The sequence below is a fragment of the Podarcis vaucheri genome (genome assembly GCF_965113315.1).
Source record: "Podarcis vaucheri genome assembly, chromosome: 2".
In the NCBI taxonomy this organism is placed as follows: Eukaryota; Metazoa; Chordata; class Lepidosauria; order Squamata; family Lacertidae; genus Podarcis; species Podarcis vaucheri.
In genome coordinates, this window is record NC_138760.1 from 1,940,670 (window position 1) to 1,961,887 (window position 21,218).

The 21,218-nt window shown below is 47.3% G+C and overlaps 1 protein-coding gene and 2 long non-coding RNA genes across 3 annotated transcripts; 2 read left to right on the forward strand and 1 right to left on the reverse strand.

Moving 5' to 3' along the window:
• Positions 1–1,986: 1,986 nt before the first annotated feature.
• On the reverse strand, positions 1,987–12,853 carry LOC309526920. Its single transcript, XR_014217024.1, has 2 exons — positions 12,581–12,853; positions 1,987–2,689 (listed from the first exon to the last, which is right to left on the reverse strand). It is a non-coding gene; the product is annotated as an uncharacterized lncRNA (long non-coding RNA).
• On the forward strand, positions 3,348–5,119 carry LOC309526921. The gene is made up of 3 exons (XR_014217025.1): positions 3,348–3,434; positions 3,845–3,909; positions 4,915–5,119. It is a non-coding gene; the product is annotated as an uncharacterized lncRNA (long non-coding RNA).
• Positions 7,041–19,857, forward strand: RDH8 (retinol dehydrogenase 8). The gene is made up of 6 exons (XM_082213295.1): positions 7,041–7,209; positions 10,851–11,012; positions 13,254–13,433; positions 14,938–15,031; positions 15,893–16,076; positions 17,970–19,857. Exons 1-6 carry the CDS (start codon positions 7,104–7,106, stop codon positions 18,192–18,194), a joined length of 951 nt encoding a protein of 316 aa, XP_082069421.1. The 5' UTR covers positions 7,041–7,103; the 3' UTR covers positions 18,195–19,857.
• The last annotated feature ends 1,361 nt before the right edge of the window (positions 19,858–21,218 follow it).

Consider the following 21,218-nt stretch of genomic DNA (forward strand, 5'->3'; position numbering starts at 1 on the left):
GTTCTCTAATCAGTCAAGGTCGTTTTGAAGTGTGATCCTGTCCTCTGGGGTGTTAGCCACCCCTCCCAGTTTGGTGTCATCTGCAAATTTGATCAGGATGCCCTTGAGTCCATCATCCAAGTCGTTGATAAAGATGTTGAATAAGACCGGGCCCAAGACAGAACCCTGTGGCACCCCACTAGTCACTGAAGAAGTGACTAGATGAAGAGTCCTGCTGGATCAGACCAACATTCAGTGCAGCGTGGTGTTCAGGTGGCTTTAGAGAAACCCGCAATCAGGATGTGAGTGCATAAGGCATCACATCTCTCCGGTCGGGGACAGAGGGTGGCGCTTGGGGGGGAATTGTCATCGTGCCACTCCTTGGTGTGTGGAGTGCCTCAGGGTGCGATTCTCTCTCCGATGCTTTTTAACATCTTTATGCGCCCCCTCGCCCAGCTTGTCCGGAGTTTTGGGCTGGGTTGCCATCAGTATGCCGATGACACCCAACTCTATCTGTTGATGGATGGCCATCCTGACTCGGCCCCAGACACACTGATCAGATGCTTGGAAGCTGTGGCTGGATGGTTACGTGGGAGCCGGTTGAAGTTAAATCCTTCGAAGACAGAGGTCCTCTGGCTGGGACGGAGCGATATGGGATTGAGGGGGCAACTCCCGTCTCTTGCGGGGGTGCAATTAGTGCCAGCATCATCCGTGAAGAGTTTGGGTGTAATCTTCGATACCTCCCTCTCTATGGAGGCACAGATTACAGCTATAACAAAGGTGGCATTTTTTCATCTCCGCCAGGCTAAGCAGTTGGCTCCTTATCTCTCTCGCCCTGACCTAGCCACTGTGATCCATGCGACGGTCACCTCCAGACTGGATTATTGTAACTCGCTCTATGTGGGGCTGCCCTTGAGACCGACCCAGAAACTCCAGCGGGTGCAGAATGCCGCGGCGAGACTCCTTACGGGGTCTTCGCTGCGAGATCATATCCATCCGGTGCTGTACCAGCTGCACTGGCTCCCGGTGGAGTACAGGATCAGGTTTAAGGTGCTGGTTTTAACCTTTAAAGCCCTATACGGCCTAGGACCCTCGTACCTACGGGACCGCCTCTCCTGGTATGTCCCACAGAGAAATTTACGGTCTGCAAATAAAAACACCCTAAAGATCCCAGGCCTCAGAGAGGTTAGGCTGGCCTCAACTAGAGCCAGGGCCTTCTCGGCCGCGGCTCCAATCTGGTGGAACGCTCTGTCACAAGAGACTAGGGCCCTGCAGGACCTGACATCCTTCCGCAGGGCCTGCAAGACAGAGCTGTTCCACCAGGCCTTTTGTCAGGGCACAGCCTGACCTCCTCCTCTGGCAATCTGCACAAAATTTTGCTTGATGGTTGCCATTAATTTGATTTTAATTTGATTTAATTAATTTTATAATGAATGTTTTAGAATGTTGAGCTATTTTGATTGTTGTTAGCCGCCCTGAGCCCAGCTTCGGCTGGGGAGGGCGGGATATAAATAAAATTTATTATTATTATTATTATTATCACTGCTGCATTTGCCACAGGGTGAATGCGTCACCAACAGCCAATAAAACAGCCCCCCCCCCGGGAATAAGATTATGAGATTAGAAGACCCCAGTAGGATTCCCACCACAGACAGACCCTGCTCCTGTGCTTTTAAGCAGCAGTCTCCTAAAATAGAAATTTTGTAGAGAAAGAAAGCTTTTCCCGCCAATTATTCCAGTTTCAGGCTTGCTTAATATCTACCGATCAGGCTACTCTTCTAGGCACAGGGTCAGAGGAACATAGTGTCCCTTGAAGCCAAAGGGCTGTCCTGTCCAATGTCCCTGTTGCCAAACAGGCCCAATCAGAAATCACCTCTCTTCCGACCAGCGAGGGAGAGCATGTGTCCTAGATGGAGGGTTGCAACCAGTCCCAGTTACTTCTGCTCTGAATTCCTGAGTGCATTTTCAGAATCCAGCAATGTGAGCAGCCCTGCAGGAGTCACTAAATGTTTATTTATTATTTAATTTTTATACCACTTACGGTAATATATTAAATATATATCTAAGGAATGTACAGAAAACAGAAGCAACAACAGACAACTTAAGCAAAATATTACAAAAGTACATTGTTACATATAAAAATGTTACATTAATACAAAGTTACTCATTTATATAAATCAATAACAATTCTTTTCCCTTCTAACACACCTAACACACACCTTCCCTCAGCCTCTGGGTTCTCACCCAGGGACCAAACCAACTCAGCTCACCCACAGAAAGCCCACAATGAGAAGAGTTCCTGGACACAGTGGACATCACCCATCTAGACTTTTATGGGCAGGCCCAAGGTGGGTGGTCCTTCCTCAGGCTGCCCACTGCTGTGCCCCATTCAGCTGCATTATCCACACACAGGTCTAGGTACAGCAGTTTGTGGTGTTTTCAAGGGGGTTCAAAGGATGGGGAAAGCACTCACAGCTCTTTCTTCACCCTCTGTCCTCTCTTCCTCCTCCTCCAGCTCCAAAGATAGCCCAGGTGGTCTCTGCTGCTGTTGCTGCCAATCCTGCCAATGGTAGTTCATGTCAGGCAGCAGCTGTGGAAGCTGAGGCTCAGTTCCCTGGGTCTGCACTAAGAGACAGCCAAGATGGTCTTCTGTAGCTGAGGGGAAAGACCTGCAAGGCGGGTCTTCCAGGATTCACAGCCAAGATGGTATCTGCCATGGAAAATAGAAATGCTGTGTCAAGTTCCCCACCATGCTCTCTTAGTCTTTAGTCCAGTTTACCCCGTGCCCTGTTGCCATTACATGTCGTGTTTCCCCACCCCAGCAGCAGCAGGCGTACTGGGAGCAAGGTGACACCTGCAGTAAGCTGGCACATGCTCCCTCCCCTTTCTCTGCCTGGGCAAAAAAATGGCACATGCTCCTTTATTTTATTATTTTGTGCTGCCTATCCTGATCAATACATCACAGCTGACTGTTCGCTGCTTTCAGTCCTGTGATGAAACATGGACACACCAGCTTGACAAAGCTGCTTTCCTTCCCAGACAGAGGCCCCACTAAGCTCTTGCACGCAGAGGCAGCCATAAAGGCAGGGCCAGCAGGAAGACTGGGCTGGTTCCAGCCTGGGGGCTGAGGGATGTTACTCCAGATACAGCTGTAAATATTTGCTGGGAACTTAACAATCTGGGTCAACAATTTCGGAGCTGAGCCAGTGATTCATACCATGAGGCAACAGGATGACTCAGTCTCATTCTCCCACCCCCAAGGACTTGTGGGGGGGGGGTGTGAGAAGGAAGGGGGTGTGCAAAGGAACAGCCACAACAAACCCTAGAGATAGGGCAGATCCACTTGCCCTCTCATCCTCTCCCCTCATGGTAAACTTATAGTCAAGTCCCTTCTCAAAAATATGTGGGACTCTACATCTCTGTAGGATGGGAGGAAGGTCATCAATGGAAAACAGGTACACCCATTGTCTGGTGAAAGAGTTGGGGGAAACGTGGAGAGGCAATCCTAATGTGGAAAGATGAGGGGGCAACTCAGACAGTGGATTTTGTGCAGCAGGCTATGCAGACTGGACACCGTCTGGGGTAGGATGAGACCTCCTGGGGAGGGCAGTATATAAATTCTAATGATGATGATGATGATGTTTCCCCGCAAAAATGAGTGGAAGGGATGCAAAGGCAATGGGAAGAATTTCCCATGGGATTGTATACTATGCTGATTAGTGGGAGATTGATGCCATATGAATTTTTTGCCCAAAACCCCAAAATATCTTCATTTGCAATCCCATTTTACATAGTGGAAGACTACACCACCCATGATAATGAAAGTTGGCAGTCTGATTATTAAGATGTGGTGTTTTCTCAACAGAACAACTCTTACAAGTGGATTTTGCATGAGAAGTGAGCACACCTTCATTGTGCAACCAACAGAAGGTAGGTAACGGCCCTGAAAACATCAGCCCTCGGCACACAGCTAGGACCTACCGTACTTCTTTAATGAGATACAGTCAAATTGTGCCTGGGCCGCTGTCACTTCCCTTCATTTGGTTGGTCAAGGCCAAAGGAAGATAGCACCGCCCACCTACAGAACACACTCCCAGGGACTTTGTCATCCTTTTGGCACCAGGCAAAGACATTTCTGAATTCCTGGGAGTCTGAGCAGCACCAATGCTAGATGCTTTCACACTGATTATGTTTTTATTATGTTTATGAATCTTCTATTGTACCACTGTGTTTTTTTCTTGTAAATTGCTCTGGAGTGTCTGTTTTGGGAAGCAACACATAAATTCAATAAACCAAACTCACTAGCCCTGCTGCATACAAATGCCAGCCAGACTGGCAATTAGATCTTACAGCCTTGGTGATTGGACACCATCCCACATGACTAGCTGAAGTGCAAACCATGTGAGAAGCCACTTGGAGATCTGTAAAGTGATATCCCAACATTGATGATTGTTATTAACTTTAAAGCAGTCTTAAGTTCATTTAAAGAAAGAGAAGGAAGAAGAGAAGGAGAGGGGAAAGGAAAGGAATGGGGGGTGATGGGGGTCTGGGAGTGGGCATCATACTACAGGCTGGTAGCGGGTTAAAGTAGGGGTGGCAGTAACAGCAAAAGGTCCTGTGACACCTTAGAAATTAACCAATTTACCATAGCATGAGCATATCTTTACCCTGGCCTTTGGTACCTGAGATATTTATTTTAGGGCACATCCTATTTTTGTGATTGTAATTTGTTGTAAACAGTTTTTCATGTTGTATTTTAAATCGTGCCCTGGTAAACTAGACTGGTTTTTCAAACAGCTTGTGCCATAATTAATTAATTTATTCATCTTTTAAGATGCCACAAGATTCACTGTTGTTTTCTGTCAGGTAGGTAATCCTTCCTATGAAGGAGCAGAGTCCGGGTTCTCATTATTTCTTTCGGGCTTTCTTTGTCAGCCTGGAGTGCATGGAACAAACTGCAATTGCACATGGGGACTGCAGCAATCCTGTACTCATTTACACAGAAGCAAATCTCACTGAACTCCATGGGAATGGCTTCGGAGTATATATGCAAGATTGCACAGTAAGGTAAATCTAATTACAGTAGGTCAGACATATCAAATACTGCAGATGCAGTAAAAGTAATCAGAAAGTTCCCCCCTTTAAAAAACCCAGTATTTGTATTGTTAATCAAATATATCAATATATAGTTAGTTAGTTAGTTAGTTAGTTAGTTGTTTAGTTGTTTAGTCGTGTCCGACTCTTCGTGACCCCATGGACCAGATGCAGTGATGTACAGAAGCTATGCAGTTATAATTCACAATAATTCAGCATTTTGAAATAAAGGGCAGATTTAAACTGTTAGGGAATTTTCGATTTTATTTTTTAAAACCACATCCTTTCAATTCCCTAATTGATTCAGCGGGGCCTGTTTGGTCCCAGCACAGCCTAGAGGGGTGAAGCAACATCTTGATCATCTGCCAAGGCCTGAGCCATTGTTGGGGTATATCGCCATCTAGTGACAGAGATCAGAAACACAGAACTGCAGAAACACAAAACTGCAAACGTCAGGCCCAAAGGATCTTGTTCTTTAGACTCTTCGTGACCCCCTGGACCAGAGCACGCCAGGCACTCCTGTCTTCCACTGCCTCCCGCAGTTTGGTCAAACTCATGTTCGTAGTTTCGAGAACACTGTCCAACCATCTCGTCCTCTGTCGTCCCCTTCTCCTTGTGCCCTCCATCTTTCCCAGCATCAGGATCATTTCCAGGGAGTCTTCTCTTCTCATGAGGTGGCCAAAGGATTGGAGCCTTAGTTTCACGATCTGTCCTTCCAGTGAGCACTCAGGGCAGATTTCCTTAAGAATGGATAGGTTTGATCTTCTTGCAATCCATTGGACTCTTAAGAGTCTCCTCCAGCACCAGAATTCAAAAGTATCAATTTGTTAGCGATCAGCCTTCTTTATGGTCCAGCTCTCATTTCCATACATCACTACTGGGAAAACCATAGCTTTAAGTATATGGACCTTTGTCAGCAAAGTGATATCTCTGCTTTTTAAGATGCTGTCTAGGTTTGTCATTGCTGTTCTCCCAAGAAGCAGGCGTCTTTTAATTTCGTGGCTGCTGTCACCATCTGCAGTGATCATGGAGCCCAAGAAAGTAAAATCTCTCACTGCCTCCATTTCTTCCCCTTCTATTTGCCAGGAGGTGATGGCCATGACCTCCTGGCAAATAGAAGGGGAAGAAATGGATCTAGACCCCTATATTATACAAGCATATGACATAAAGCATCGCTTCACATTCCTGTCCCTCACTTGGATCCTGATTCTCCCAGACTTGCATTACCTATTGTCACACCCTTGTTTTCTGCATTAATTCACCTGGTGTAATTAGTACCATTCCCCTGGTTTTGCTTTAAAATTGGTAACATGTTACTGAATTCCCCCATGTCATTTGTAGCATGGACTGGAAAACTGAAGGAAACTGAAGAAAGACATCTCTTTAAAAACAACTGTATAGATGTAAATCATAACTGTTGTCTTCTGAGTGTTCTAAAGGCTTTACACATATTATCTCATCAACGACTATGTAAGACAAATCTGAATTACTACCCTCCATATTTCAGTTGGAGGCAAAAGACTGAGAGATCATTGCTTGCCCAACTAAACTCGGTACTTCCTGGATAATAGAGCACTCTTTTAGCCACACGTTAACCGTATCAGTCTTCATTCTGATTATTGTTTAACTACCCAGTTATAAATACACATGCATGTTAGGTGTGCACTAACATGCCTGCCTGCACATATAGGGTTTCTAGTTTTTATGTTTTCCTAAGGTGCCTAAGATCTGACAGCTATTCATCCACCAGGCCTGGCTGTGTTTGTCATGACCCACCAGAGTACATAACAGGGCAAAATGCTGGTCTTGTCTGTGAAAACTCCATAGGCGCAGCTGATGCAGCCCTGGGAAATGCAGTCACAGGTTTTTGAGGGGTGGCCATCTGCCCTGAAGGAGCTCAGAGCTTCCCCCGCCCAGCCCAGCCCTGTCACCAGCTCAAGCCTCCAGCTGATCCCTGGGTCACATGCTGGAGGAGCTCTGTCATTCTCTCAACCCTGATCCCTTCGGGCACCACTCACTGCAGCTCAGCCATGGCCAAGGCGGCTCCACGCACTGTGCTTATCACCGGCTGCTCCTCGGGCATCGGGCTGCGCATGGCTGTGCAACTGGCGCAGGACCCAAGCAAGCGATTTCACGGTGAGACTGGGGCATGCGCTATGGGGGTTGGCATGGAACTTGCTCGGGGGAGGATTGCGCGCTCTTTTTGGAATTCTGAAACTCTGGTGTGGGACCTCTTGCAGAGGAGCAAACCCACATGGAGGAAACGGGGTACCCACAAAGCTCTGCCCTGTTCAGCCCTGCAACTTGCAGGAAGGGACTGTGGAACCAGGGAGGGTGATCATCAGAGAGTTACAAGAATGCAGCATGCTCTGCTTTTCTCCCTTGAGCCAGCCATTATTCTCAGGGCTCTGTTATGGTCTGGCAGCTAGAGCATGCCGTCACACCCACCCTGGCATCTTCACGCCCAGGGAATGTGCCTGCCTGTGCTGCCCACCCAATCGGACGTCCCTTCGGTATTGCAGGAACTTTGCTATATTCTCTGCCTGTTTCCCAGGATTTCCCCCCAGCAGCTACATTTCCAGCCACCAACTCCTTTGCCCACTTCCCACCTCCAACTCCAAATCTCCCCCAACCCACTGCTGCCCTATTTTCCACAGGCTAAGCAGAAACAAGCCATTCCTCTTTGCCCAGCAGTTTGGCTGGACCCAGACACTGTCCAAAGGCCACTTGCATAACAAACTACACATGACATGGGGGTAAGAATGTTACCAAAGCCCAGCTCTTCTCTGCCCCCCCTCTCCATTCCAGTCCCACCTACTTTGCTCTTTGCTTGCCATGGGAAACAGAATCCTAATGAGAAGCCTCGTGCTGCTCACACAGTCCAGAGTTAAGTAACTAGATCAGGAAGGTGCTGAGTCCAAAGGGCATTAGGTAGAGAGTGTTCTGTTAGGTAAGGCACGGCGGACTGACATACATTTGTATGTGCACAAACACCAGATATGTGCAGCAACGCAAACACTTGTGTGTTCAACAGCAGACACTAACATTGTTTGCCCAGTATGCACAGCTTTCCAAAACCACACAGCTTCTCTCTCTCTCTCTCTCTCTCTCACACACACACACACACACTGCATGCATCTACAACATGTCCCACTGGCAGAAATGTCACAAGGACAGACTTGCTAGATCAGGCTAAAACATTCATCTAGTCCAGCATACTGTTTATAGAAGCAGCCAATCTGGTGTTTCTGGAAGCTCAATAAAAGGGGCAGGGCAGGAATGACCATCCTCTCCTTGTCCAGCCCCCCAAATCTATATTCTAAAGTCCACTGCTCCTATACATGTAGGCTCCATTTTGATATCATGGGCAATAGACATTAACAGACCTATTCCTGCCTCCCCGTGAATTTGAACAAGCCTTTATTAAGGCCATCTAAACTGGTGACAGTCACCTCATACATCATACACAACAAGAAAAGTATCACATGTGGTGGCAGTGAGTCAACACAGCCTGCAATCGCATTGCACGTATATAAACACACTGTGGTGCTTGCTCCCCAGACTGAAAAACCTTATGAAACGCTCACACTTCCGATTGCAAATACAATCACAAATACCATTACCAAAAGAGTCTAGAGTTCTTTGCTAATTCCCTTTCCCCCCTTACATTCTGTGACAACAGAGAAATGCTCTATTGGATTAAATTACATGTGTGGAGGATATTAGCTCCCCTCACCCCAGTCTCTCTTAGCTATTGGAATACAGGAGGGAGAAGAGTAGGATTTTAAAGGATATTAGTAGGAGACAGATTGTTGGGGCAGGTGATTGGAGTCTTTGAAAAGGAAAGAGGTAGGTGGGCAAGGTAGATTAAGAAAGCTTCATCTGGGTAGCCAGAAGAAGAAGAAGAAGAAGAAGAAGAAGAAGAAGAAGAAGAAGAAGAAGAAGAAGAAGAAGAAGAAGAATATCTTTATTGTCATTGCCCCCTTTGGGGACAATGAAATTACTTGACTGCTCCATAAAAACACTAATTAAACAATACAATATAATACAGCAAGGGAGATTCGATGACTTCCAAAGTCCGGGCTTCCCATTCAGGGCCGAGATCGCTCTGGAGAAGAAGCTGATTACAACATTTAAAGCTGTTTGTCTACAATTGTGGGGTCCAGAAACTTGATTTAAAAAATAATAATAAAACCAATCCACCTGAATTGAGCACCGTAGGCCTCTGCTATGCAGGATGCTGCTTGAAACCAAACAAGAAGCTTTAGCCCTTTGCAATTTGAGGCCAGAATGAGAGAAAGCACAAAGAATCCTCACCTGCCAGCATAAAGCAAAGCTATGAATCAGGGTGTCAGCCTTGCAGCTTCCTTCCACATGAACTTAAGCAAACAACCCTCCCTTGACCTTCCTTACCTCATCTGCAATGTGGAACAGGATCAGGCCTCACACCAGGTCAGGCTATTTGTTCATCTAACACAGTATTCTCTCTGCTCTTACTGGCAGCAGATTCCAGAGTCACAGGGAGACATTTTGCATCCTTCACACCTGTTTACCTGGTCCTTTAAAAACAAAAACAAAACTAGAGATGCCAGGGACTGAAATGGAGAACTTCTGAGTCCAAAGCGTTGCTCTGTCCCTGGGCTATATCCCCTCCCCAAAGGGTGTGAGCCGAGGGCAATGCCCAGTATGTCCTTGACCACTAAACTGCCAAACTTTGGGTGGTGGGTAATAACACTAAGATACCTTGCAAGTTTGAGGTAAGGATTACTGTAACTGGGGTTGATGCATTCCGAACCCCCTGGATGTGTTATCTAAAGGCTAAGTATTATACAGCTGTGTGCTGCAGCATATTTAGACCCGGGTTTGGGGGCCTGTGGGCTTTGCAGGAGCTATTCGACACCCAAGAGCTTTGGATGGTTCTGGAGGGGCCTCTGCCCTTTATATATGCTAAGTGCTCTTGTTACATAACTCCCCATCCATGGTGTGTCTGTGTGTTTTGTGGTTGATATTTGTTATCCTCATCATTATTTCTCAAAGAGAGGCACACACAAAACCACATGTATAAAATCCAAGCATAAGCATAGAAAAACATAAGTGCACACACATGTTGCTAGTAGTCTTGGCAGCAAAGTATTCCTCTCCCCCCACCTTCCCTCCACAGAGGGGATTAACAACAGAGGGATTTAGCATCATGACCCCAAAGCGGCTTACAATGCATGAATCCTCAATTGCCCTCTTGACCCCTAGCAAAAAAGCTCACATTCCCTACCTCTGAGCTAGCCAATTGGCTCCCTGGGCCACACAGGTGTCAGGCTATGTAACAGCAAGCTGACTTCGAGGAGGCGGGGGAGCATGTCTATGAGCTACTGGACCCCCCCTCCCCCCTCTGAGTTCTTTCTGAGCTGGAGAAGCTTCAGGGTTCCTGACCCACTCTTCTCAAGATGTTCAGTTTTCATTAATATGCATTCAAGTCTCTAGTCCTTGTAGGGATCTGATTAAATGCATACAGGCTTTTTTCCACATGATGGCTCAGTAAAAAGCAAAGCTGCTGGTGGTTTTCAGTGCTCTGTCCAATGAGTGCAAAGCTCTTGGATACACACACACACACACACACACACACACTTGAGAATACTAATTTAAACCTGTGGGGTTAGATGTATATTACTATGCACACTTTGGCAGTTTTTCATGGACATGATGTTCCTCCAATCTACTCTGAATGCATCTCAGCACCACAGAACATTTGGCTATGCTCCTGTGCACTGTCTCCCTTCCAGTCATTGCCACCATGCGCGACCTGCGCAAGAAGGACAAGCTGGAGGCAGCTGCTGGGGACACACTCAACAAGACCCTCAGCATCCAGCGCCTTGATGTCTGCAATGATGAGTCTGTGGCTGAGTGCATCAGCAGCCTTCCTGAGAAACGACTGGATGTTCTGGGTAAGGTGCAGCCAGGGGGGACTCCTTTATCCTATGGCAGGGGTGGCCAACTCCTGAGGGACTTTCAGAATTAAAATCTGGCAGTGATCTACCCCGCTTTATGCCCATTCTGTTGGGGTTCCGTTTTGGGGGCGGGGAGACTTTTAAGGGGAAAGGGGATTGTTGGTCGCTCACCAAAACAGCGCTGTGGAAGCATTTGGCCTCACAGCAAAATCTCCGTCTTCCGTTACGGAGCTCAGGAGAGATCCAGGCAGAGGTGCTCCTGGGCAAAAAGCAAAGGAAAATGAGCCCGCCATCGACAGCGATCTACTGTGGTGAGGAAAGGAAGGTGCTAAAGGGAATTCAGCCGAGGGTGCTTTCTACTCTATTAAGTGCGTGCCCCACCACATCTTCTCTCCTGAAGCTTAATTACTCGTGCAGGTTTCATAAGCAGGTTTTATTCAGCTCTTGAAGGGCAGGCATTTTCTCTGCCCAAGAGAAAGACGGGAGAAGCCCGTCTGGTAGGCAGGAGTTGCCTTCTCTGCAGCTTTCATCCTCAAGCGCAGCACTTCACTGCTGCTCATGGGGGTGGTTGTCTGCCACACACTTACAAAGAAGAAATCAAAGGGGCATGCTGCGGGGAGGAGGCTAAATATGATCCCTGCCCTTGGTGCCCCCCCCCCACCACTGAGAATCCAGCCTGCTCCTTTCTGCGCATGCCCCCCCCCCGTCATTGGTTCTCCCTCTTGGTCACTCTAGAGCAGGGGCTGGGGGAGCTTCTTCAGCCTGGGGGCCACATTCCCTTGGAGAGAAGGGCGTATGAATGTGGTGGGTGGAGCTGGAGGCCAAAAATGGGCAGAGCAAGGAACATGATCCTTATCTTTGTACCTTAGGCTGCATTCAAGACACATGGAAACCAAAGCCACATGCACTCACAGCTACATCCTTCACCCAGGGAGCAAACTATACTATCACAGCTCAGGGACACATTCCAACTAAGCAATAAAAGCATAAATTAACTGCAGTTGATCCAGTTTGTAGATCAGGGTGCTCAATCCACTATCCTACTAAAATAGCTTATTGTTTTTGTTTCTGTTTCCCATTTTTACATGTTGGTTTGTGTTTTCAGTTCAGTGTGCTCAGGACCTTTCTCAGATCCTTAAATGTGTATGTTCCACAAGCACAGAAACTACTTTCAAGTGAGGTAAAACAATGAGTAGATAATGGTGCCCATAGCCTTGCTTCCAAGGAGAGTCAAAATCCAGAGAGCTCTGTTATTTATTAGATAAATAAGCAGGCATGCGCGTGCACACACACACACACACAGCACATGGCATAATATGGTACCTAGTTTATGAGAATGTACTAAAATAAGCTGACAGCCGCAATGTAGGACTTCCTCTGTGTGAATCTGTCACAAACAATGGTAAAACCTGAGAGCCCTGTTATCACTGCATTCAACTGCCAGAATAAGAAGGGTCTATCTATTATCCTGGTGCTGTGGTAAATGGTGTCATTGCCCTCAATGACATCCCCCTCTACTACACTACAGGTAGGAAAGCTGCAAAGGAAGTTTGAGAGGTTCCTACCGGGCTGTGATATATCAGCAGCAAATTCACACACTCTCTCTCTGTCCAAAATGGGCCCTCTGTCATCCGTCATGGCCTACTCCCTTTTGTCATGTCTAAGAAGAATGGGGTGCATTGTATTTGCAGTTGCTAGGTACAGCTGTGATGATGAGATGCTGTGGTTGCCTAGCAACCACGATGTTTCCCATGGGGAGAGGCCATTTTGTATACCAAGTACATGCTTGGGATACTAATTGTCCCAGGCTCTATCCCCTGTCCTCAGGCCTAACAAAGTGTCCACAACAGAGTTACAGCATTCACACATCTATCTCTAACATCCCTTCCCCAACCTGGTGCCCCCCCCCACATATTGTTAAATGGCACTTGTCATTATCTCTCTCTGCTGGCCATGCTGGCAGGGACTCATGGAAGTTGTAGTCCAAAACAGCTGGAGGACGTAATGTTGGGCTAATCCACAGGAAGAAATGACAGCCATTGATTGAGCATTGCAGGGGGGCGGGGGAAGAGCTCCTCTTAGGAGGAGAATATGGAGAGGCATGATGAAACCAGGGGTGGAAATAAAGTGGGGACTTCCATTCCTGTCCAGACAACGCTCTGGCAGGATGGGAAGCTATGCTGGCAGGAGATTAATGGAACATAGATATTTCTTAATATCATAATTTATGTTCCCCAGTGAACAATGCCGGTGTGGGGCTCGTTGGGCCTGTAGAGTCCATTTCCATCGATGACATGAAGCGCATCTTTGAGACCAACTTCTTTGGTGCCATCCGCATGATCAAAGCTGTTCTCCCTGAAATGAAGCAAAGACAGAGAGGACACATTGTAGTGATCAGCAGCGTCATGGGATTGCAAGGTATGAACGGAATGGGGAGGGCAGGAGGAAGCAGAGCAAAGATATCCCAACTGATACAGCCTCAAAGCCTTGGCTTAGCTCTGTACCTCTGTAGCCAAAGAGGCCTCATGGCCCCACAGATCTGTTCTCTGTCAGCAGTAGTGAAACTCCCAGAAGTGATGGGGAGCATGCAGGATCTTTCATTTGAGATAGGAATGAGTTGGAATGAGTTTTGGAACACCAAGTTCTACCTCAAAAATTTAGAAAAGAAATCTGAACTTTTTCTCAGATGAAACGTTGGGTCTCATTTTCCTGGATCTATGCCTATCTGTGACAAACTTTCAGCATTAAGGATCTGACTTCTTTTTTTTTTTTTAAGCATGTCATGAAGCTCTAATCTTCAGTTCTGGAAATTGCTTTGTTCTGGCAGATGTGGTTCTAGGGTACATACACACATTTTCCAATATAATATGCAATCCTGCTTTGATTGTTAGTGTAGTGGTTGGGAGTTACTCGTGCGTAATCCTGCCCCGTTTGGGCATTAGATTGCCTGGTTAAACCCTCCAGACTGCACAGCCCATCTCAGCGTGGCTGCCCTTAGTCACTCGTAGAATCTGTCTGTGGGCGTTTCTTAAAACGCTGCCAACATAAGAGCTGTTTGACGCCCAAGCGTCTCCGCCTCTCACTGCGCAGGAGTCTCCTGCGCAGGGTGGGCATGGGTAGCGGGGTGCCTGGGCTCTCCTCACTAACTTCCAGCGAAGAGTCCTGGAGCCCCTGCACCTCCTGGGCCCGTTGCTCTCCTGGATCCCTGGTGTTACACTTATTCCCTTCCCCTTCTTCCCAGCTGAGTCTCCCCCTAGCGCTGGGACCTTCTCCTGCAGAATCAGAGACCCTCTCCTTCTCCCGTGCCTCTGATGTCAGTTCCCTGACAGTTAGTTTGTATTTATTCCTCGGTGCAACACATCCAAGTGTCACAACCATTAATATTCCTCAAGCTCCTAAGTACCATCCCAGTTAAGCTGTTCCTCTGTGTTACTTAGGCCTGGATTGAATGCAGGAGGAGGTGGGGGACAGGAGAAGCACATGCCTCAGGTGACAGGTGGAAGGGGTGCCAAACAGCAAGGAGAGAGGTGTGTCATGGCTGTGCACACACTTAGTGAATCCATACATTCCAGCCAGGGTCCACTTATTGGCAGAGAAAAGTCTTCCTCCTTGCAATACCCAGGAAGAGGAAGGCAAGAAGCTGCAGTGGCTGCAAGAGGATGACAACCATAACAGTGAGAAAGAGTTTCTCCCCATAGTCCCCAGTCCCTCCACCACCACTGCCAGCTATCTCCACCACAGCTGCTCATCTTCCTCTTCGTGGGGCGAGCAAGGAGGTGGGCTGGTCAAGTTGAAGGCTAAGGCAAAATTTGTGTAGCTGGCTCTGGCCTTACCATTTCTGTTTTATCAAGAATGTAGCAACCTGTGGAGCAGTGTGCTATGATGGTATGCTCACCTCAAATCCCTTCTGCTTTCCAACCAGGTGTCCCCTTCAATGATGTGTATGCTGCCTCCAAGTTTGCCATGGAAGGTTTCTGTGAAAGCCTAGCTGTGCAACTCCTCAAATTCAACATTTTGTGAGTTGAGTGAGCGACATGAAGGCAGATCTCAAAGAGCTTAAATTCTTCTACCCAATTTAGTGAAACTGGAAGGGATTTGCACAAGCAACGTCCTTCCCCGAAACATTAGGGGAAGGTACACTCAGATAGAAACAGAGATGGGCCCAGTTCACACACCATATTAAATCACAGTTTAAAACAAAGATGACACCTCCTGGATCAGGCCAGTGGCCCATCTAGTCCAGCCTCCTGTTGAGTCTTACGCTGAGGTCTGTCTGTTTTTTGCTATTTTGCACTTTTGTTTTTGTGGCTCTTTTTGTGTGTGACTGTGTGGAACCCAGTTCAGCTACTGATTGATTGTGTGACTGCAGTACATTATTTATTGCTTTCATTTTATGGATCAATGGTCTCGTTATGCAGTAAACAAAAATTGCCCTTTTCCCTTATGGGGTATCCAAGAACCCATATAGAGTCCTTACATAGATAGTAAAATTCATGTTAAATTGCTGTTTTAGGGGTTGTTTTTAAAAGTCTGGAATGGATTCATCCATTTTGCATTACTTTCTATGGGAAAGTGTGCCTTGGTTTTGGAACACACTTCCGGAACGGATTATGTTTGAAAACCAAGGTACCACTGTATATATAAATAATAGATCTCATGTTGATCTCAATGGCAGAGCTAAGTCCCATTCATGGAGGCCTTTATATATCTAAAATGAACATTAATTCAAGGAAATTTTCCTGGGGCAATTAAGCAGGGAAGGGCACAGGGGCCCTGGCCATTTCCTTCCAACTTTAGGCATCTGATGTGAAGATCCCAGGCCCAAATGCTGCCTCATTTTCTCTCTCTTGCTCTCTTTCAATCCCTCTTCTACACAGCATCTCCATGGTAGAGCCTGGCCCAGTCAACACAGAATTTGAGATGAAACTGATGGAGGAAGTGGCCCGCTCCGAGTTCCCAGGAGCCGATGCTGCCACCGTGCGGTACTTCAAGGAGGTCTATCTTCCGGCCTCCCATGAGATATTCACCACCATGGGCCAAACCCCTGAGTATGTGGCTAAGGTAGGGGTCACCCTCATGAGTGACGTAGGAAAGCTTTAAAGCCAGTAGTTCTTCTACAGCCTCCCTGACAGATTTCACCTCACTGGACTGAGTTGTTTGCATAAGACAAAGCAGGAACTGGCCACTTCCAGTGTTTGACACTGGCATCCATTGCTCCCTCCTTCTCTAGCCTGCTGTCAGGAATCCAGCACAGGGAGCGTAGTTAAGTAGAAATGGTGATTTATTGACCAAGTACACAGATAACGCCAGACGGCATTAACCCAGCTGCCGCCATCATGAATTGCGATGACTCTTGTGCTGAGTCCCTCTCCTTCCTCCAACTTAAATTGGACCCTGAAGTTTCTGCTTCCGCCTCCTATCACACACCCTCCCCCAGTGGGACTCCCTCCGTGGGCTCATTGGATCCCCTCCAACTTCTTCCTGAAAAGACAGCCTGTCAATCTTCTCTTCCTCTCCTTTTCCCTCCCCTTGAGAGACCTGGGCAGATCCTAGGTGGATCTGCATTCCTGAGGGTGGGGAAGTTGGTGCTCAGCTAGGCTCCTCTCTTCTGATAGTTAACCCTCTCTCTTCCTACCTACTTCCTCCACTGAAAGCTGGCTGGGCTGGCTCAGTCGTGATACCTGCTCTGTCCTGTAATGCATACTCAGACCCATTTGACAGAGGGAGGCAGCTGCCTCAGGTGGCAAATGCTGAATGGTGGGGAGTGATGGCAAGGTGTTGGGAGGACAGAGCTGTGCAGGCCACACATGGCCTTCCCTGTCCCACTCAGTTCCCCTGTTCCCGTCAGATGCAGTGGAGGGTGTTGTCCTGCCCCTAGTGTTGAAGTTAAGATTCAACCACCAGTCCACCTGACTTCTGTACATGGAATTGGGAGGAGCATCATCTTCTTCACCTCAGACAGCAAAATGCCTTGATCCAGCTCAGGCTACTATTTGCTCCTTTTAAACTTTATTTCTCACTTTTCACCATGTAAGTCTCAAAGTGACATACTATGAGAAAATACACAACATACAGGATTTAAAACATGAATTAAGCTTCCAGAAATTTAAACCTCATAATTTAAAATATATTTTTAATAAGTTTTGTTTTTTAAATCATCCAAGAAGCATTCAAGGTGCAAAGGCATCCAGAAATAAACTGGTTTTGACCAAGCATCTGAAACTCAGTAGGGACAGTGCCTGTTTAACTTCTTGTGGGAGAGAGTTGCAATCAAACAGGTCAGCTTGGGACATCATGGCCTCCATGACAACCCTGAGGCTGCGTCAGTATATCAGCCACACCCTCAACCTCATCTTTGCCACAGAGCAGACCTTGATGGCTGGGGCAGGGTGGGGAGCTGCTTGCTTTGAATCAGTTGCCGTGGCCACACAATTCCCGGTAAGGTTTGGGCTGCATGCTCATCTGTGCAAGGGTGATGGAACCACTAAGATGGTCCACCCTGAGACTGATGGAACCTGCTGGATTCTTGCATGGCCTGGGGGATTTTCTGGCTGACATGGACAGTGCTCCTGTTGACGCTCTTGCCTCACTGTGGAACAGTGAGGTGTCAAAGGCAGTATCCTTCTGACTACCAACTGCTAGGGATCATGGGGGGGGGGGGTATTGTGCTCATGCACTGCTTGTGAGCTAGCCACCACGAGAGCAAAATGCTGGACTCAATATGCCAGTTTTCCTCGTCCTTTTATGTAATGGAAAGGCACCTCCCCAAAAGTCCATGAAAAAATAACAATAGTTGCCTATTGCTGTCTAGCACCGGCCTCTCCTGCACACAATGTGAGAATCACTGCTTCAAAATCAAGGAAGACCAAACACGTGAAAGCAGCAGTTGTTAGGATGGGGATGTGAAGGAGCTGTATCAAAATACCAACCTCTTTCCACCTTGCCTTCCTTCAGGCTGTTGTGAACGTCATCGCCAAGGAGCGTCCTCCTTTCCGGACACAGACGAACACCCTATACACGCCGCTGGTGGCCCTGAAGTATGCAGACACCTCAGGGGATCTGTCCGTTGGCACCTACTACAACCTGCTTTTTCGCTTCACAGGCCTCTTCCACCTCAGCATGAGCTTCCTCAAATGCATCACATGCAGCTGTTTCCGGCGCCGGGTCACACCTGCTTGAGGTCAGGGTGGGTGAGGCCCTGATGGCAGCAGAGCCTCACCTCTTCCCACTGCCCTGCTAAGGCTATGTCGGATGACCAGAGACATTCTGCAACAGATCAGTCCACTCCCATGTTTTAAAGCTACCAGGTTCTGGTGAAGGAATATGTGCTGGGAAGGAATTAAAGACAACAGGTCCTTTGGGGTGTGAGTAGGGATGTCAGAGCTTTCCGACAGAAAAAGGAGCAGGACTTGCCAATGTTTGTTTACTTGTCCCATGTTTGAACAGAAATCAACCCAGCGAATGCCATCGGGATTTGCTGTTGTTATTGCTTTCAGTCCTCAAATGATACATAATTGATTACATTTCCCTCTATTTCCATTGAAATGAACAGGGTAGAATAATGTAACAGCAACATACTTTATGTAATTAAGTGCATAAATTATGTGAGTCACATAATTTCACCACAGCAGACAGCAAGACCAATAGCACAGTTTGCGGCAAAAGGTAAACTGCAGCAGAATGCAGCCAGCCGTGCTGCATGCGACAAACACAGGGTGGAATGTTGCCTCCAGTGAAGTTTGAAATAAATCCAGGACAAAAACTAGGCAGAAGTGTGAGGGGAAATTGAAAGTATATTGGTATATTTCAGTGAACTTTCTCAGACTCTAAATAACCTCGACAGAACTGTGCAAGTCTGGTGGGGGAAAGCAGCCCCATGGGACCTGGCAAAAAACTCATATAAAGTCTCATACAGGTTTCTTGTTCCCATAAAGCTGAATAGTGGAGCATTCAGGACAGACCAAAAGAAGCACTTCTTCACACAGTACATATTTATAGCTATGGGATTTGCTGCCAGAAGATGTAATGATGGCTACCAGCTTAGATAGCTTTCAAAGAGGGCTTAAACAAATTCAAGGGGAGGGTAAGGCTACCAGTGGCTCTCAGCCATGATGGCACTACCACCTGAGTGAGAAGCTGATACCAGCTGCTGGGGAGCATCAGTGGAGAGAAGATGTTGTTGCCCTCAAGTCCAGCTTGTGGGTTTTTCCTAGGCATCTGCTTGGCCAATTTGAGAACCAGGAGCTGAACTAGATGCACCTGATCCAGCAGGGCTCTTTCATTATGTTCCACAAGCCTGGCCACCTGCCCCACCCTACCACCCTCCTTAGCCAGTTAATATGATCATCAGTAAGAATTTATATGGCATTTGTATCCACAGATAATTGTTTGCCAATTCTAATCTCCCCAAAGGAGTGCCAGTGCTGAGTAGTGGTTGGTGAACTTCATCCTCACCAAGCAGGGTAGAAGCTTGCCATGTGACCTATAAGGAAAATCATTATTATGCCAAAAGGAAAATCATGAATGGTGTTCTTGAGATGGGCCTGGGAAAGTCAGCCTGTGAATGAGACTGTTTTCCTGGTTTGACGAACGGTTTGTCAAGGAGGATACAATGAGCAGTGCATGTGCCATGCAACTGGTAACACTGCCCGTTAAGGCCAAATGGGCAGTTCGCCATTCCAAGCTTCTGTATAGACAATGTGCAGGAGAGATATTTCAGTAGCATAGACACTTATACCCATGCAGAATAGTTACTTAGAGTAAGATTGCACATTTGATCAATCACTTTGATTAACTAGTTTACATTAAAAAAATGGTCAATTAAAAGGGCACCTTCAAGTAACTGGGCACCATATTTTCTTTAGTGTGTTATTTTAAATATATGTTTTCAAAGCACTGATAGAAGGTGCTTCAAAGTGGCACTTCCCCTTCCTCTACCCCCCGCCCCCCATGGAAGGAATGCTAAGACACACAACTGCACCACATATGGGCATCATTTCAGGACTGGCTCCAGGTTTGGGGGCTTTGGGCAAGAGACCTTGTGCACTCACCCATGCATATAGACACTTGTTGTGGGGCAGCGAAGGGGAGAACACCAGAAGTCAGTGCTGTAGCTCCCTTGCTCTGGGCCACCAGAGAGCAGCTCCCTCTTCACCACTGCCAGTCCAGCAGTGAGCCCAGACAGAGAGGGCTCTGCAGCTACCTGGTTGCGGTTCCTCCCCTGTCACTACCATAGAAGTCCCTGTTCTCTTCATTGCCATCACTGGTGAGAAGCTGCCAAAGCTCTCTGCCTCCAGTGGATGCTATTCTTGCTCCTCTTTGTTGTCTGGGGGGTAGGGGTTCTGATGGGCACCTCCTCTGCCAAAGGGGGAACCTAGGTGGCCTTCTACACATTGCGGAGCATACACGCACAAGGCTAAACAAAATGGTGGCATCCAGTCAGACAGTGTAGGTGGCAGTGAACCTCCTCAGGTGCCTAGCAATGCTGACTCCTGGCCCAACATTAAAACATACAACCTTTTTCTTCAGAATGTTTTTATTCTTTTGCACAGAACAATCCTATGTATGTTTACTCAGAAGTTAGTCCTATTAAGTTCCATTATGCTTACACCCGAGGGATGCGGGTGGCGCTGTGGGTTAAACCACAAAGCCTAGGACTTTCCAATCAAAAGGTCGGCGGTTCGAATCCCCGCAACGGGGTGAGCTCCCATTGCTCAGTCCCAGCTCCTGCCCACCTAGCAGTTCAAAAGCACGTCAAAGTGCAAGTAGATAAATAGATACTGCTCTGGTGGGAAGGTAAACGGCGTTTCGGTGCGCTGCTCTGGTTCGACAGAAGCGGCTTAGTCATGCTGGCCACATGACCCGGAAGCTGTACGCCGGCTCCCTTGGCCAGTAAAGCAAGATGAGCGACGCAACCCCAGAGTTGGTCACGACTGGACCTAATGTCCAGTCCCTTTACCTTTATGCTTACACCCACGGGGTGAGTAAACACAGGATTCCAGCCATAATATTTTGTGTGAGTCAAACCTCATGGAAGTAAAAGGTTCAGGGTCCTTCCACACTAGGCATTCAGTGTAGTTATAGAGAAGCTATTCCAAATGTGTAATGTTTCAAATGTTTGCTGCAAATCCCAAGAACATGAAGGGACTTTTTATCATGTAAAAAGGCTAAAAAAAGTTTGGATACAATTACATACATTGATAC

Excerpts from the sequence above, each read along its gene's own strand:
- RDH8 (XM_082213295.1), top strand. The coding sequence starts at position 7,104 with ATGGCCAAGGCGGCTCCACGCACTGTGCTTATCACCGGCTGCTCCTCG. Across the intron at positions 15,032-15,892 it reads CTCCTCAAATTCAACATTTT|CATCTCCATGGTAGAGCCTG; the intron begins GTGAGTTGAGTG and ends TCTTCTACACAG. Across the intron at positions 16,077-17,969 it reads CCCCTGAGTATGTGGCTAAG|GCTGTTGTGAACGTCATCGC; the intron begins GTAGGGGTCACC and ends GCCTTCCTTCAG.